The sequence below is a fragment of the Mobula birostris genome, chromosome 22 (genome assembly GCF_030028105.1).
Source record: "Mobula birostris isolate sMobBir1 chromosome 22, sMobBir1.hap1, whole genome shotgun sequence".
Lineage (NCBI taxonomy): Eukaryota > Metazoa > Chordata > Chondrichthyes > Myliobatiformes > Myliobatidae > Mobula > Mobula birostris.
The window spans coordinates 15,506,139-15,525,601 of record NC_092391.1 but is presented as its reverse complement, the minus strand read 5'-3'; the positions used below and the strand labels follow the sequence as shown (position 1 = coordinate 15,525,601).

Here is a 19,463-nt window from a genome sequence, read left to right as displayed (position 1 = left end):
ATGGCAAGTGAAGCAGTGTTTTTCCCACTGTATCTCAGTACATGTGGCAATAATAAACCAGTTACCCAAAGAAGAGAAATTAGTGGTTGATTTGAGTGACTGATAGCATATGAAGAGCCCCAACTCTCGTGGTATCATAGCCAATACCTGATTAGCTTAACACTACCCTTTAAGAACCTACTGGAGTCATCTTTGTTACCATGGGAACAACCCTAGAGCTAGCCTTGTTATCTCCATGTAGATTAACACAGATGTTGTTTAGTCTATTTATTCCCCTGTGATGGTGAGTGTTCAACACAAACAGAAAAAAATTACTTATTTGGCTTTTGCTCACTTTCCCATGTTGTAGCAGCTACACATTTTAGGCTGAATGTGTGTGCAAGACAGAGGTGTGTACAACATTACACCAGATGCTTTCAATACTCTCCCCAGCCTCATGTCCCAGTACAAGGAATTCTGCAGAAGACTCTGCTTTGCATGTCAATGACCCAAAACGGCCTCTCTAATCTCTAAACAGATTTCAGTAAATTTGTTGTCTCTGGTTCAACAGAGTTGACTTCACAACAGACCTACTCAAGAATATAGAATATAATGGTTACCATCCATCACTGCAACCTAGAAATAGCAGGTATATAATGCTGCCGTGCTTTAGATATGCACAGGACCAAGGTCCTGGAGGATCGTTGTTTCGTTTTTACTGTGTACTGCACCAGCAGTTATGGTTGAAACGACAATAAAAGCAACTTGACTTGAATTTTTTCCACCAATTCCTTCTACACTACAAGCCTTAAATCCTACTCTCCCACATAATACAATTTTCCTACAACACAGGGCTGGAGGAGATGACAGGAAATATGGAGATGTAAAACCACAAAGTGATTAACATATGATGCATTACTTAAGTAACGGTTAACATAGGATCTGGATGGCAGGTGAATAAGACTTGGTATAGGATAGCACATACATAGGAAGGCTAACCAGGGCACTGGAACAGAACCAAGTCTTGGGCCCAACCAACACGATAACAGTGATTTGTCATTGTCCTGGCACTTTTCTCACTACAATGTTAGAGCTTCAGCTTCAAAAGGCACTAATGGGAAGATTTCAAATAATGGCACCTACATTCCAGAACAAAGGTCACAATAAACTCAGTCCTCAGGCTCAAAGCACAAAATGCTTCTATTAAGCACAACCAGTTCAAAGTCATTGTCAACTCATTTACTGAAGCATACAAGAAGATATGCCCTGCGCTAACATCCACACGACAGAGGTCTTCCATCAACTTGCCCCCACTGTACAACAGCATCCTCCAACAATAAAGATTCAATGTATGATCTTGCAAAATGTGGCCAGTTTCCATTTCTTAGGGGCAACTTCTCTGTTAAAGCATACATTCCCTTCAGTGCACAAGTACACCCTTTGGCCGACTGAGGAAAATGGATTTTGAAGGTCTGAATCTGAGTCGAAAATCAATGGTCTAATGGGCAGCAGCAAAGCAAATCTCCTAAAACTTGGATATCTGCAGCATACATCTCAATGAGTAAGGAGGTTACCAGCAACACTGTTCCCACAGAAGCGATCAAAGCAATGGAAATATAACTTAACTAATGTCAATATCTCTTCCAGGCCAACATATTCAGCATTAAAGACTTAATTAGACTTAGTCAGTTCCATTCATGTGTCTGACACCAGGCTCCCAAATAAGACACTCCATTATGATCTCAATGAAAGTAAGTGATTCCAGAGGAATCGAGAAAATGATTTAAAGATGTTCGCAAAGCATCTTTGGAAAAAAAATGAAACATTCTCTCAGACCAATATGGACTGATGATCACTCAAAGTGGAGAAAAAACATTCAAAACCAAATTGGGGATCTGAGTCAATACTTCTTGAACAGTAAAAAGCCCAGCATAAAATGCAGGAGTGAATCAACTCAATCTACCAACCTATTTCCCATCATGCATGTCAGGTCATCTCTGCGGAAGAGCTAATAGTGTCAAGTTAATAGTAAAGTCTAGAAACGGCAAAGGATGAATACTTTTGTAGCACAAACAACAGGAATTCTGCAGATGCTGGAAATTCAAGCAACACACATCAAAGTTGCTGGTGGACGCAGCAGGCCAGGCAGCATCTGTAGGAAGAGGTGCAGTCGACGTTTCAGGCCGAGACCCTTCGTCAGGACTAACAGCAGTTAGTCTAGCCTGCTGCGTTCACCAGCAACTTTGATGTGTGATACTTTTGTAGCAAATGGCTTGAGGCAGAACAATCAGGGAATGCTTCATAAATAGAAATAATAGTTGGTAGTGGGGGGGGGGGGAAGAGGTCAAATACAGCGCCAAGATCATTAGCAGTTCACAACAGGAACAATTTGCTTACTTACTTTTAGATTAGATTATATTGTCATTTGCATTAGAGTACAAAGAAATTTCTTGTTCGTAGGAAATTCATTGTAAACAGCAAGAGAAGTGGTAAATGCAAGAAAAGTGACAAGTACAAGACAGCTGAGTGTTGCAAAAAGAATACTAAAGCGACAATGGCAAAATAACCGAGAGAATATGAGAAGGTGGCAGCTCCACCAGAGGTGGAGGGGGTGAAATAGGTGGTGGGTTCACTGTCTGATAGCAGTGGAGATGAAGCTATCGCCAAATATGGCTGCCCAGGCTTTCAAGCTCATGTATGTTCTCCCAAAAAGCAGAAGAGAGAAAAGGAAAGAGCTTGGATGGTAGGCATCCTAAATATAACCACTAGCCTTTCAGAAACAATGGATCATGAAAATGGAAGGAAGTGACAGGCCAGTAATGGACTGGGCTATGTTTACCACTCTCTGTATGCTCAGCTGGTCTAGAGCACAACAGTTGCTGTAGAAGTTGCACATAGAAAGCAGCTATTCAACCCATCATCTCATGTCAGTTCTCAGCAATTCCATCAGTTCCATTTCTCACTTTCTTATTTCCCTGCAACTCTCAAATTTACATTTCCCACAATTTGAGCCATTACGGGGTAATTTACAATAGCTAAGAGCCTTCCAGTACATCTCTGGGACATGAAAAGTAAGTTATGTGCACAGAAGATCCTCAGAGTCACAGAGAGAAAATGCAAATGTCCCAAGAGGAAGGAACCAATTACAGGTTTGAACTAGGATTCTTGGAGCTCCAAGGCAGGTGTTCTAACTAGTGCAATGATAAACCGCCCTCAGTGGAGGGAGGAATGGAATTATTATCTATGGAAGAGTTTGGCTTTGTTCAGAAGGGAACTTTTGTTTATCCAGTACTAGATATTAGAAAGACAGTATGAAAACTTTGGGAAAAAATGGTGAGGTTCTAGCAGGCATTCAAAGTTCATTTATTATCAAAGTATACAACTCTAAAATTTTTCTTCTCTGGGTAGCCATGAAACCCAGAAAGAAAGGCAGCACGATCAGCAATCTCTCCCTGCACAAAAAAAAGGAACAAAATGCAACAGGCACATAGACCCCCAAATCTCCCCTCTCCATACAAAAATCAGGAAAGGTTGGGTGAAAAACACAGAATATAAAAAACTATAATACTGGGTGGGGAAGTCTATAGTCCAAGTCCACATCCAAAATGCAGAAAACCTGGTTAACATTCTCCAGGCATGGTGGCAGGCTCTCCCCTCTCCGGTAGCATAGCAGAGCAATCGTCAGTGATCAAAAGACAGGCAGCTGGCACTCACCCTCTGCACTCGTCTTGATGCTTCAATCTCCTTGGTTGCTTTAACTGGCGCACAATGGAAGCTTTAATGGTCGAAATTGAGTCAAACATCAGCTTGCTCCCCATCCCGCAGCCTGCCTGCCACAAGGTTTGTGCATGCTGCCTGTCTCCTGGAATCCTCTTGGAGACTGCAGAGCGCTGAAGCACCCAAACGATCTCCAAACTTCCACATTCGCCTTGATGTTTCAATCTCTGTCATTGCTTTAATCAGCGAACAATGGAAGCTTTAATTGGCAAAATGGAATTGAACAACAGCTCATGCACCATCCCGCAGCCTGCCTGCACTCACCACCTCTGTGGGACCTTGGGGTTCAAATCCATACATCCCTCAAGGTCGCTGCACAGGTTGATAGGATAGTTAAGAAGGCCTATGGGATGCTAGGCTTCATTAATAGGGGGATTGAGTTCAAGAGTAGAGAGGTCATGTTGCAACTCTACAAATCTCTGGTGAGACTGCACTTAGAGTATTGTGTTCAGTTCTGGTCACCTCATTATAGGAAGGATGTGGAAGCTATGGAGAGAGTGCGGAGGAGATTTACCAGGATGTTGCCTGGATTGGAAAACAAGTCTTATGAGGCAAGGTTAGCAGAGTTGGGACTTTTCTCTTTGGAGCGTAGAAGGATGAGAGGGGACTTGATAGAGGTCTACAAGATTATGAGAGGCATAGATAGAGTGGTTAGCCAGTACCTGTTTCCCAGGGCACGAATAGCAAACACCAGAGGGCATATGTACAAAGTAAAGGGAGGGAAGTTTAAGTGAGACATCAGGGGTAAGTTTTTTTTAAACACAGAGGGCTGTGGGTGCCTGGAATAGCTTGCCAGGGATGGTGGTGGAAGCTAAAACATTAGGGGTATTTAAGAGCCTCTTGGACAGGCACATGGATGAAAGAAAAATAGAGGGTTACGCAGTAGTGTGGGTTTAGTACTTTTTTTAAAGGAATATACGGGTCGGCACAACATCGAGGGCCGAAGGGCCTGTACTGTGTCTAGCATCTCCCAGAAGCCTCTCAGACCACAGAGTACTGGAACACCCAAACGATCTCCAAACAGCAAATCACAGGCACCAATAGTTCCAGAATCACATCCAAGATGAAAAACAAATGTAAAAGACAAAGAAGTGAAATACATGGCTTCATGATCTATCCAGAAGATGTCGACCAAAGGGCCGACATTAGCTTGGTAAATGTCATTAGAATTCAAGTGGAATCAGATTTAACTGGTGTCTCTGAGGAGCAGCATTGTAAATGAAAATACAATGATACTATCTTGGTGATTATCCATAAGCAATGGAATGGAAACAGAAGTTAGTTATTTAGCGATACAGCACGGAATAGGGTCTTTTGAGTCACTCCACCCCAGCAACCCAACAGCTCAATTACAGAACAACTTACAATGACCAACTAACCAACCTGGCACATTTTTGGACTGTGGGAGGAAACTGGAGCACCCAGGGAAAACCCACATATTCCACAGGGAGGATGTACAGACACCCGTTACAGGACGTTGCTGGAATTGAACTCTGAGACATCCTGAGCTGTATCAGCGTCACACTAACCACTATGCTACAGTGGTGTCCATGGTATTTGAAAGTAATTTGCTGGTTACTATTAAACACAATTAAGGACGTAACCAGGCAAGCACAATCTCATCCAATTTGCCAATAGTGGAATCATAAATGAGGATGAGGTACTTAACCAAAGTGACAAGTCTAGAACGAGGAGGAAGAGAGTTTACTGAAGTTAGTCAAATTATATACCATCTACAATCTCATTAGGAGTAGTTTGCACCTTTGTTATCGGAAGTAAGTTTGAAAGAATTTAAGGAGGTCGTTTAGAGTGGAGGAAAGAAGTCAAGATTATCTTTTCATCCAAGATGGTATGGAATATGTGCAGCTCTTTACATTATGTACATGTTCATTTCAAAATGTGATACTCATAGTAAGAGCTGCAGGAAATATCCAAAATACCAGAGCTCGGCCTTCTGCCATCAACCACATCAGTGAGCCAGTCAGTGATCCAGCTTTTATTTTAAAAAGTTTATTCTGCCAAAACTTCTACTTCAGTAGGTACAAAAAATAAGACCAGACTTTTTGTCTCAAGCATTATAGCAAACTGCTAAAATAACACTTTACACTTCCTTTGTACATTATTAGCAGTCTAGAGATCCAAATCAAAAAATTAACTGCATCCAGTTTATTCCCCTTTCCCTTGCCCCATACCTACCCTCACCACAATTATAATTGGAAAGTGCATACTATTTAAGTTTTCTGCAGATACCCCCCACCCCAATGGTCCATGAAATTTAGCCTGTAACAGCTAAGTCAAACAGACCAAATCACCTTTGCAAGCTCTGCATTTTAGGCAAGAGAAGGCACAAACCTATGAATATAATTTTGTCAGGTCATGTTTTAAAAAAGGCTTTAAATTTGCATTTGGTTCTATTATTTGCATTTGTCTGTTTAATAACACAGATTTCAAAGAGCTCCTCAAATCACATGACTTTAAATAAACTTTTTCCATTACCTTGTGCGCTGCCGGAAGTTCATCACGGGCTCTGTGATACTCCACCACACATTCTAGGCAGTAACAAAGATCTTCATTGGCAGCTTTTAGCTCCTCTGATGAGAGCACCTCAGAACTGTAACAGCGTAGAAATTCGGCTGTTGACTCGTGTTGAGGCGTGCACCAACGGCAAGTGTTCATCCTGCCAATTTCAAAGTAATAATCATAATTAAACCACAGAGCAGTAAGCAATGTGTGACAGCTAGAATTCACAAAGGACAGTGAAATAAGAATATACACAAAATGCTGCTGTAGGAACCTCGTAAAAATAATTTTAAGTAAGCAATTACGAAACTGAATGTGTCAGCTGCAGTGGAGATGTGCATCACTTAATTAATTCGGTACATTACATGTCTCAGTAACAGGTGTGCTCTTAATCATGCTTATCATATATAATTCTTCTGGTAACAACTCCTGTATGCTAAAATCCCAAGGGCTATATAGAAAATAAACAACATACCTTTTAGAAATACTAGTAGACTGCAGTTCATTCGAAGTGCCTGAGGCACAATTAAGAATAGCTAAAAATCACTTCCTGACTGTCAGAACCTTGAAACTGGTCTTAAACAAAATGAATATTTGTCCAACTTTTCACACGGTTTAAAAACTAAAGTCATTGTTAATTATTAGATAATATATTAACTGTTTTTATGAAGTAAGTTTTAATTGACAAGCATAAAATTGCAGATACTTGACATTTCAACGAAAACAAAAAAAAATGCAGAAAATACACAATAGCTCAGACAGAATCTGTGGAGAGGGAAATGATTGTAACACTACAGGAGATAGATGCTCTTGAATTAGACCCAACATAAACTGGTAAGGATAGCTTATCTGAAATTCTTAATCACTATTTGAGTCTTTGGTTTCTTCACTATGTCACTAATTAACTATGTCACTCTCATTAAGATGGAGAGTGACATAGTTAATTTGGAAACAAAGGATGAACTACAACAATTGTTCATCCCAGTTTGGCAAAAGAATAAACCAGGGAAGGTAGTGCACCCGTGGCTGACAAGGGAAATTAGGGATAGTATCAATTACAAAGAAGAAACATACAAATTAGCCAGAAAAAGCGGCACATCTGAGGACTGGGAGAAATTCAGAGTCCAGCAGAGGAGGACAAAGGGCTTAATTAGGAAAGGGAAAGAAGATTATGAGAGAAAGCTGGCGGGGAACATAAAAACTGACTGTAAAAGCTTTTATAGGTATGTCAAAAGAAAAAGATCGGTTAAGACAAATGTAGGTCCCTTACAGTCAGAAACAGGTGAATTGATCATGGGGAACAAGGGCATGGCAGACCAATTGAATAATTACTTTGGTTCTGTCTTCACTAAGGAGGACATAAATAATCTTCCGGAAATAGTAGGGGACCGAAGGTCTAGTGAGATGGAGGAACTGGGGGAACATGTTAGTAGGGAAGTGGTGTTAGGTAAATTGAAGGGATTAAAGGCAGATAACTCCCCACGGCCAGATGGTCTGCATCCCAGAGTGCTTAAGGAAGTAGCCCAAGAAATAGTGGATGCATTAGTGATAATTTTTCAAAACTCTTTAGATTCTGGACTAGTTCCTGAGGATTGGAGGGTGGCTAATGTAACCCCGCTTTTTAAAAAAGGAGGGAGAGAGAAACCGGGGAATTATAGACCGGTAAGCCTGACATCAGTGGTGGGGAAAATGCTAGAATCAGTTATCAAAGATGTGATAACAGCACATTTGGAAAGCGGTGAAATTATCAGACGAAGTCAGCATGGATTTGTGAAAGGAAAATCATGTCTGACGAATCTCATAGAATTTTTTGAGGATGTAACTAGTAGAGTGGATAGGGGAGAACCAGTGGTTGTGGTATATTTGGATTTTCAAAAGGCTTTTGACAAGATCCCACACAGGAGATTAGTGTGCAAAATTAAAGCACACAGTATTGGGGGTATGGTATTGATGTGGATAGAAAATTGGTTGGCAGACAGGAAGCAAAGAGTGGGAATAAACAGGACCTTTTCAGAATGGCAGGCAGTGCCTAGTGGGGTACCGCAAGGCTCAGTGCTGGGACTCCAGTTGTTTACAATATATATTAATGACTTAGACGAGGGAATTAAATGCAGCATCTCCAAGTTTGCAGATGACACGAAGCTGGGCAGCAGTGTTAGCTGTGAGGAGGATGCTAAGAGGATTCAGGGTGACTTGGATAGGTTAGGTGAGTGGGCAAATTCATGGCAGATGCAATTTAATGTGGATAGATGTGAGGTTATCCACTTTGGTGGCAAGAACAGGAAAACAGATTATTATCTGAATGGTGGCCGATTAGGAGAAGGGGAGGTGCAATGAGACCTGGGTGTCATTGTACACCAGTCATTGAAAGTGGGCATGTAGGTACAGCAGGCGGTGAAAAAGGCGAATGGTATGCTGGCATTCATAGCAAGAGGATTCGAGTACAGGAGCAGGGAGGTACTACCGCAGTTGTACAAGGTCTTGGTGAGACCACACCTGGAGTATTGTGTGCAGTTTTGGTCCCCTAATCTGAGGAAAGACATTCTTGCCATAGAGGGAGTACAAGGAAGGTTCACCAGATTGATTCTTGGGATGGCAGGACTTTCATATGAAAAAAGACTGGATCGACTAGGCTTATACTCACTGGAATTTAGAAGATTGAGGGGGGATCTTATTGAACCGTATAAAATTCTAAAGGGATTGGACAGGCTAGATGCAGGAAGATTGTTCCCGATGTTGTGGAAGTAGAGAACGAGGGGTCACAGTTTAAGGATAAAGGTGAAGCCTTTTAGGACCGAGATGAGGAAAAACTTCTTCACAGAGCGTGGTGAATCTGTGGAACTCTCTGCCACAGTAAACAGTTGAGGCCAGTTCATTGGCTATATTTAAGAGGGAGTTAGATATGGCCCTTGTGGCTAAAGGGATCGGGGGTATGGAGAGAAGGCAGGTACAGGGTTCTGAGTTGGATGATCAGCCATGATCATACTGAATGGCGGTGCAGGCTTGAAGGGCTGAATGACCTACTCCTGTGCCTATTTTCTATGTTTCAGTATCCAGATGATCACACAGAGAACTAAATTGAAAGCTGTGCAGGTGAATAACTATATCAGCCAGATGGCACATTTAGATCCTGCATGGTAAAAAGGAATAAGGAGGGCAGATGTTGCAATTTTTGTGGTTTGTTGAAAACCAAACCACTAGAAATGTCACAGGGTAAGTACACCACAGATGTACTGTGGAGAGCATTCTGACTGGTTATGTCTTTGTTTGGTATGGAGGTGCAAGTGCACAGGATCAGAAAAAAACTGCAGAGGGTTGTAAACTCAGCCTTCCCACCATCAAGGACATTTTCCGAAGCTGGGTGACTCAAGAAGGTGACATCCATTATAAAGACCCACACTATCCAGGATATCCCTCTTCTCATTACTATCATCAATGAGGTGGTACAGCAACCTAAAGACCTACATTCAACATTTTAGGAACAGCTTCTTCCCACCCACCATCATATTTCCAAACGGTCCATGAACTTATGAACACTACCTCACTATTTTGCTCATTTTTAAAATATATTTTTAGTGTAATTTATAGTAATTTTTATGTTTTGCACTGTACTAATGCTGCAAAATAACACATTTCACAAGATACATCAGCAATAATAAACCTGGCTCTGATTTTGGAATGGTCCTCTAAGAAGGGAAGTCTGCGGGTGAAAATGGAAGACTGAACAACTGCAATGAAGGATCTATTCACATAAAGCTTAGGGAGGGCAACTTGTGCCTAATCATAAGTAAATCTATTATCAAAGTATATATATGAAACTATATACAACCCTGAGATTCATTTTCTTGCAGGCATTCTCAATAAAACCATAACAGAATCAATGAAAGACCGCATTAACTGGGCATTTAACCAGTGTGCGAAAGACAAAAGACTGTGCAAGTACAAGAAAGAAAAATAATAATAAAAAACAAGCAATAAATAAACATCAAGAACATAAGATGAAGAGTCCTTGAAAGTTGGTTCATAGTTTGTGGGCCAGTGAAATTGAGTGAAAGTTATCTGTTTTGGTTCAAGAGCATGATTGTTGAGGGGTACTAACTGTTCCTGAACCTCTTGGTGTGATTTCTGAGGCTGCCGTACCTTATTCCTGATGGCACCAGAGAGAAAAGAGCATATCCACAGTGGTGGGGGTACCTGATGATGGATGCTACTTTCCTGCGACAGCATTTCGTGTAGATGTGCTCAATGGTGGGGAGGACTTTACCAATGATGGACTGGGGTATATCCACTACTTTTTGTAGGATTTTCCATTCAAGAACATAGTTTTCTCCATACCAGGCTGTTATGCAGCCAGTCAATATACTCTCCACCACACATCTGTGAAGTTCGCCAAAGTTTTAGGTGTCATGCTGAATCTTCACAAACTGCTAAGGAAGTAGTGGTGCTGCAATGGTTTCTTCATAATTGCACTTACGTGCTGGGCTCAGGACAAGTCATCCAAAATAACATCACTATGGAAGTTGAAGTTGCTGACCCTGTCCAGCTCTGATCCTCCAATGAGGACTGGTTCATGGACCTCTGGTTTCTTTCTCCTGAAGTGAATAATCAGCTCCATGGTCTTGCTGACACTGAGTAAGAGGCTGTTGTTATGGCACCACTCAGCCAGATTTTCAATCATCCTCCTATATTCTGATTCTTCACCACTTTTGATTCTGCTCTTATCAGTGCTGTTGTCAGCAAACTTGAATATGGCATTGAAGCTGTGCTTAGACACACAGTGATAAGTGTAAAGCAAGTAGAGCAGGAGGCTGAGCACACAGCCTTGTGGCACACTCGTGCTGTTGGAAATCGTGGAGATGTTGTTGCCAGTCTAAATTGAATGCAAGTGAGGAAATTGAGGATCCAATTGCACAAGGAGGTATTGTGGTCAAGGGCTTGGAGCTTGTTGATTAGTTTCGAGGGGATGGTAGTATTAAATGCTGAGCTATAGTCAATAAAGAGCATCCTGATGTATGCATCTTTGCTGTCCAAATATTCCAGGGTTGAGTGGAGCCAATGAGATGGTGTCTACCGTGGACCTGTTGCTCCAGCAGGCAAATTGGAGTGAATCAAAGTTCCTTCTCAGGTAGGAGTTTAATGGCATCTTGTTGAAAGTGCTACAAATTATGGAGGGTGCTCGGTTGAAAATTGAGGTCGATGGAATGAAAGGTGAGGACGAATGAAAACTGATCCTTGTTCCAGAAGGAAGAAGAGAGACGCCAGAGTAAAAGAACAGAAAATGAACCGGATGTGGCTGACAGCACTATCAAGAAGGGATGCCTCAGTTAGTGCCAGGGATATTCTGTACCATTCCCTTGTCAACCATTTCCAAGCTTGAACTCCTAACTCTCCAAGCTGAAGGTCAAAGTTCAGAGCTCAGTGATTCCATAGGTAGCAAGCCTGAAAAGTCAAACACCAAAGCCAGTAGTGCAGAGGTAGAAAGTGAATATGGGCCAGAGACTGGAGGCTGGAAACCCTGCAAGTCTACCAGTCCAGAATAAGATTTGAGGTTGGAAGCCGGAGGCCCTTGGGTTTGAAAGAGTCTGGGACCAAGGACTGCAGGCCGAGAGGTGCTCTGTCCTGGGGTTGGAGGTTACAAAAAGAACCTGCCTTCTCAAAACAAATAGAATAGAACCAGGGAAACTGTATTAATGGATTAAGGTCCTTACAGGAAGCATAGTAGGAGAAAGCAGAGCTATCCACATAGTTTTAAATATTTCTTTCCTTGTTCACTCAAATTCATTACTCGCAGTTAATTCCATTCTTTAAGCAATTGTTCATCATGCACATTTCCATCTAGTCAACTTACTAGAGGGCTTGCTTTACATGCAGAATCACATACACTAGTTCACTTTAAATAGGAGAGGACACCTAATTTTAAATGTGCAGAAAACAAAATACTACAGAAGCTGCAAATCTGAAATAACATCACATAAAGGTGAAAATTTGCAGCAAGCCTGGCAGCACCCAAGGAGAAGTCCATAATCCAGAATTTACAGTTATTAACCTCAGAAAAGACAGTGCTTGTGTTCAAATGTTCAATCTTGACCCTTGCCTTTTTCAAAATAGTCAAATGGTGTTGGATTCCTTTTGACCTGAACTTCAAACTGCTAGGGTATTGATAGGGTAGGGTCTTCCTAGAGATGCTGCCTGGCCTGCTGCGTTCACCAGCAATTTTGATGTGTGTTGCTTGAATTTCCAGCCTCTGCAGAATTCCTCGTGTTAGGGTATTAATCTTGTTTTAAAGTTACAATTCAGGTGTTCAAAATAAAGTCTAAAAATACTGGTTACTATTAAAAGCCCTTTTTTAAAAAATAAAGGAATTCTGAATAACTTGGCAACAATCTCATGGAATCTTCTTATTCACCTGCATAAAGGGAAGTACAAAAAAATTTGTTATACTTCAAAAATCAATTTTAATTTAAAGAGTAGAAAGTTTAACAATTTAAAAATTAGTGCCTCCGGTTTCTCTCTGACGTAAGTGTGAGATTTAGAATTCACAGTAAGCCAGTTTTAAGTAGGTCATGTTTATGTCTGTTGGTGGATTATGCATTTTTGTTTGCTGTTAGGTTAGAGAAAATGATAGATTGGATGCCAGATTTCAAGATAACTATTTCTCAAGATTACAAGCTATAATCTTTAAAATGCCCCTATGTGTAGAAGTTTGTAAGTTTATTAAGCACTACACCGTAACGTCCACCAGAACATACAGGTTATCCTCCAATGTCTCCAACTACAAGAAAACTTGTACTAAACCTACCTAACATTAGAAAATTGTCTATCTCAAAATTATGAAATACAGTGAAGAAACCTAACAGATTTTTCATCAATTCTTTGTAGAACTGATTACAGGTTGATTCATTCTGGAAAAAAACAAGAACTCCTTGATAGTTAAAAGGAACTAATAGAGAATTTAATTACTCAAGGGAAACCACAAGCATCAGATTGTGGAGTTTGGGGCTGAGCATTTAGGGCTGGTAATTTAAAATCCATTCAGTACCTTGAATTGCGAGTGCTTATTGTGACTGAAATAAACCATTTCTCTGTTGTTACTTTGTCCACAAATTTACAGGTACCAGTAATATGTTGCTCTGGAAATATTGTTAAAATTGGAGCTTTATTGTACATCTTGTAATAGGACAGTAATACTTAGATCTTGTTAGGCTTTAGTCAATACATCATTGAAAAACACAGGATCCTCCAACCTGACATTTCCTCTAACCCAACAGCAAGCAAAAATACATAGACCACCATCAGACATAAACATGACCTACTTAATACTGGCTTACTGTGAATTCTAAATCTCACACTTACATCATAAGTGTCTCACTGCACATCTGCACAGGAAGCTTCCTCTTGACAGCACAAATTATAAAAATGAGACAAAAGTCAGGTTGCATGAGGCAGCCAATTAACACAAATTAAGCAATATAATTACTGACAATTAGCACTACATCTACCAAAGCTAGTTAATTTAGTCATCTCTACAGTTTTAACAGCAATATTAACTTAAGGTAAATATCAAACAGAAGTAAATAGAAACAAGAAAAATGTGTCAAACTGAAGTGATATTTAGAACTTTTAACAATAAAAAGGTATAGAAAAAGTTTTAGAGCTCCCAATGTGATTTTAGTTTAGCAACATCAATCAAATTTACCAGATACACTTGCTAATTTCTTTTTTGGAAATCATGATTGTGCATAGACATATAGTATGTTTTTCACCTTGCTGCATAATGAAACATTCCTTGCACCCTGACAGAGACCAAGGGTGTGCTTTAAAAATGCAATGACTATATTTAAATATACATCCAAATCTAAGTGAAAATTAATCAGACTGAGTTCAAACAATCACAAAATAAGAAAATCTCAGTTCAGTGAGGTAAACACATATCAGCTATATATGTGGAGAAATGTGTATTAATGGAGCTCCTAACAGAAAAACATTTTTACTTCACTGCTGCTGTTAATAGTCATTTGCAAAATTGGGATGATCTAAAAGCAGTTAGTTTAGATAATTTGAGAAGTAGGGTTGTACGAAGTTTTGGCATTCCATAATGGGTCTATTTTCTTGCACTTTTTTTTTCTTTTTAATCCAAGAACTTGACATTCACAAGATGAGAGAATTATTTTCCTCCTTGTCTCTCAATCTGCCAAGAATGTAAGTGAACATCTGCCAGGTGCCATTTAATACAGAAATGTGGAGTATTGTATGTAAACTGGGTAAACAAGCACCTACGAACCACGAAGAATTTTACAACTTCAAATGGGTTTGATGCCAGGAGACACTGACTAGTGCAGCAAGTTGAAGGCTTGTAAAGTAAGTAGTGGATCTCCTGAAATCATTCAATGAAGTGGACAACTGATGCCTGATGGGATCAATCATTAATTCCATGAAGCCTTATTGAGAACTTTTTGCACTAGCTGCAGATGTCCCATATTTTTGTAAAACTAATTAGGCTTTATTTTAATGCCCCAAGAGACATAGCTCATGGGATACAGATAAGCAGAGAAGAGCCTCTGTTTTAAGTTGTAAGACAACAGCAATGAGGCACGATTAATAATTAAAGATTAAAAAAATAATAATTTGATATTTCTCTACCAGTGTGGTCTATGCAGCTAAATGTGATCAGATCTAGCCAGAGATACAGGCCCAGCTTTGTCAGGTTTTCAATTATCTATGACCCAAGGTTTTGAAACCTACTGTTTAATGTCAAGAAATTAGTCAAATGATTTCACTGTTCCTGAAGGACGGTCCCTGCATTTGAATGGCTTCCCTCTCCTTGTCACTCAATTGTGCTAGAGTTTGGGTTTTGGGCAAGATTTAATCGACATGGTTTGTGGATTGGACTCTGTAATTCACGCTATGTGTTTCTGGTCACTCCTTTATTGTTGGTAGGGTGTATGGGGAGTCAGGGAGGGGTAGCACCTCTGGTGGGGGTACATGTCGCGTCCTTTTCAAGGTGGTTAATCCACCTTTGGTCCCCACCTGGCACTCAACTCTCACCTGTGGCTCCTCGTAGCTGTTTGCATGCGACAGCGGCCACACCCCAGGCAACGGCTTCGACAAGCCAGTTAAACCAGGTGAGGGTAGCCAATGGGTCTCAAAACCTCGGTGAGATAGGGAGATGTCTGTCCCAGCATGTGAAGACAGACTCTGGCGGATTGAGTGGACGAGACCAACGGAAGGTCCAATGGTCAAGAAGGTGGTCTTTGCAAGCGTCGTGGAACATGCAGAGCACAAGACACAGAAGACGTCCTGGTCATCCACTGCGCCTAGTCCCATCTCCAGCCGTCTCGACTCGTCTTACCACTGGATCCAGATGGGAATTGGGAAGAGAGAGTGAGGCTGACACTGCGCAATTGTCCCTCATTTAAATCCAAGTCAAGCGCTAGTCTCGACATCAATGGTGTAGAGGTCTTCATCGATGACGATGGGCGAACCTTTATTGCTGCTGTTTTGTGCAATTTTGATCACAGCGGACTGGCTTTGTGGCCTGAAGTTAACCAACTACACACGGTAGATTCAAGTGAACTGAGCTGAACTGATTACACTGGACTGTTTTAATGATTTGTGGTTTGATGTTTTATATTCTGTGCTTTTCACTCGTTTTTTTTTGCCATTCGTGTGATTTTTTTGGCTTCCTGGCTTGCTACCTAATGTGAATCCTTCATTGTGACTGGCTACTCAGATTGCCTAATGATATCACTGTTATTGAACTCGATAGGTACCAACATCAAGAACAGGCAAATAAAATCAGAATGACCAATTTCACTGGACAACAAAGATCTCGCTTCCTGAATACTTTTGGGTGTACCTTACAGATTCTGGCCTGCTAATCATGAAAATCAGCATGAATTTTCTCTATCGCCCATCATTTTTTTGAAATGCCTATATGTGTTAATTCATAATTCAAGTCAATTAAAATGTTGCCCATAATGTAAACTGAAAAGTTTTCTACCCTGGCCAGACATGCCTAGGCATGCTTTGTGTTGCCAGCATGACCCACAACAATGGCATCTTTTTATTGATACTGAAAGCTGTGCTGCTACACAACAGCACTGTCCAATACCAATCAGCTATGCAGTACACATGAACGAAAACTACCGAAATTTGGAAGTCTTGTTGAAACACTTACAGTAAAGTAACTACATCTAGAACATCTGTGGTGATCTGAGAATAGTAACGCTGCTACTAGGAATGCAGTTTGGATACACCAACTACTGTTGTTTCATTTGTGAATAGGACAGACGAGCTAAAGAATCTCATTACAGTATAAAGGATTGGCCACTCCATCATAAGCAGTTGGTTCCAGGGCAGAAAAGTGGGGCACATAAGCCACTTGTAGACCCAAAGATATTTTTGCCTCCTCTTCATATAAAATTGAGGCTTATGAAAAATTTTATGAAAGTGATGCACAAGAAAGATGAAGGATTTTGATATCTGAGACAGATGTTTCCCAGAATAACTGATATCAAGATCAAGGAAGGCATTTTTGTTGGTCCACAAATCTAACAGGCCACCAATGACAGGCAAATTGAAGAACTTCTAGTGGGACTGGAGAAAATCACATGGAAGGCATTCATGAATGTTGTTGAAAATTTTCTTGGCAACTACAGAACACCAAACTACATGCAGCTAGTTGACAATATGCTTCAAGCATACAAAACCATGAAGTGCAACATGTCACTAAAGATTCATTTTCTGCATTCCCATTTAGATTTCTTCCTTGCAAATCTTGGTGTTGTCAACGACAAGCATGGTGAAAGGTTTCACCAGGACATTGCAGTCATGAAGAAACAATATCAAGGCTGTACACATGTGTAATTTAAAGTTTAATAATAATATCCTCTACTTAGACACTGATGCATGTTATTGCGTAATCTACATGCTACAAGTGAAAATCAAAACTTTACTCAATCACATTGCTTGAAATCAAAAGTAAAAACTGTATATCATCACAGCATTCAAATCAATAGCCTTTAAATATAATGCAGCTATTTAGGCGTGTGTTCAGCCAATACAAGAGATTTGCATCAATGAATCTAAAATTATCAGAATGCTTTGGGTATTCCTATCCCTCTACTCTCTCAACAGCTGACAGAATTAGAACCACTTTACAGAAGTATCTACACATAACTGTTCCACAAAACTGACACCCAATAAGAATAACTGTGATGGGTGGATGCTGCAACTATTTGGTTTCGCTTGAACAAATGGACCCAGACTCCAGACTCACTTTATTGTTAATACAGACAAAATAAAGCGTTGCGAGAAATGCTTTATATTGTACACTACCTACACCACTAATAAGTAGAGCTAATTTAAGCAACCTCTAGTAGTCTACACCGCCGAGTATACTTAGCAACGTCTGTGTGGTCCCCAAGGCAGGAGATCGACCGTGGACTGGTTAGGGTGGAGGTCCTTGGTGCCGGTTTAGCTGCTCGGCCCGAAAGTGGGACCCAGGCAAGTGGTCTGCCCAAGAAAGAACCTTCCCACCTTTATATCACTATCGCCACCTCCCAGTCCAGCTGGAAGGGGCTAGGCATCCAATCCAACGCTTACACAACCCTAACTTGGGCCAATCCAAGTCCTGGTCACATATTAAGCCAACATACATCCTCCATACCTGCAAATACCACGGTCGGGTGACCTGTAACAACTGGCCTTTGCCTCCTCAGGGACAATGCATCCTATTAATCTTACAACCAAAAAATGTAAAAAAAAACACATTCTTTAGAGACAAGGTGATTAATTACTTTTACACAAATCAGCACTTTTAGCTTACCCTCAGGCATGTTATCTGGTAGACCAGAGTCACATATTCTTCTTATCTAGTATCAAGGGTCAATATGCCCAACAACATAACAGGCCCACAAATTCCTAATTGTTAACAATTCCCTTGCCGTGCCAATTTTCATACCCACACACCTATATACCACACACTTACCTATACAATAACAAATGGATCATTTATATTAGCGTGCATCAATCTTCCTTTGCGCTGATGAATGTGATAGCCTATTGAAGGGTTACCAGCATGTAACATGAACAAATGTCCTTTCCAAAGATGCTGCTGCATGACTTGCTGAGTAAATTCAGCATTAGCCACTTCTATTACTCAACATCAATTTTGATTTCTAACTTGCATTTCTTTTTCAAGATTTTTAATGCTTTAAAAAAATTGTAAAATTTATAAAATGTTTATTTCAAACTTCACAAGAAAACACAAAAGACAAATTAGATTTACAAACAGTATAATTATGTTGCATGATAACCCATCACATAATTCATACAGGCGCTTTCCCATGATGACAGTGGCTTAACCCCCTTAACCCTTAAAAAAGATGAAAAATTAGTAGTTTTCTATTAAATCCACCATTACTGCCACTATGGTATTCAAAGGAAGTTACATCCAATGGAATAATTAGATCCTTCCTTCTGGTAAATGGTCTTGGGTGAGCTTTTGATGTATGAAACAAATCATTAGCCGACCAAAAGGGAACAAGCATCGCAATAAAGAAATGAAAGATTAAAAATTTGTGTGGTAAAACAACCCAGTCCTTAAATCTACCCAAAGATGGTCCATGAGGCTGTAATATGTAACAACTTTTTTTTCCCCTGCTGAAAACTTGGCCCAGATATGCCCTCTTCTTAGCCAGTCAAGAACAATATGAACTATTTCCACTCGAGTTTTGAGAAGTGCAAGATGTCAATACACAAATTCTTTTGGAATGAGATGGCCGTTACATCCAGTTACCCAATGATCTTTACAGAATGCAGTCTTGGTTCAACCCAACTGGACACGTGACTCTGCAGCAGAAACTTGGTAAACATGTAAATTCTTTCACATGCATACACTTTATCTTGACCACACCCATTTCCTTGGGCCCCTGCATCTCCATATCATGGTTTGTCTCACTTTCACGTCCCACAATATCCGACTTCCTGACCTGTTCCTCTAAATCCTCTTTTCCTTTGGAATTTCTCTATCTCAGCAAGTTCTACCTGGATGTAATATTGCCAATACTAATGCACTCACTGACTTTTACCCAATGTCTCCAAAATAGTCCTCCAGAACTTCAACACCCTTGGCAACTTCTTGCAACATCAAAGGACCTTAAAATGTATTCACAATTCCAGTCAGT

General features: G+C 40.4%; 1 protein-coding gene across 5 annotated transcripts in view; it reads right to left on the bottom strand.

The window, feature by feature from the left end:
• setx (senataxin) overlaps positions 1–19,463 on the bottom strand; it is a 98,943-nt gene that overhangs the window by 66,681 nt on the left and 12,799 nt on the right. For all 5 annotated transcript variants that reach the window (XM_072240101.1, XM_072240100.1, XM_072240103.1 and 2 more), the window contains one exon: positions 6,253–6,433. In XM_072240101.1, the coding sequence (XP_072096202.1) occupies positions 6,253–6,432 (180 nt within the window). In that variant the 5' untranslated portion in view covers position 6,433. The remainder of the gene's footprint in view (positions 1–6,252; positions 6,434–19,463) is intronic.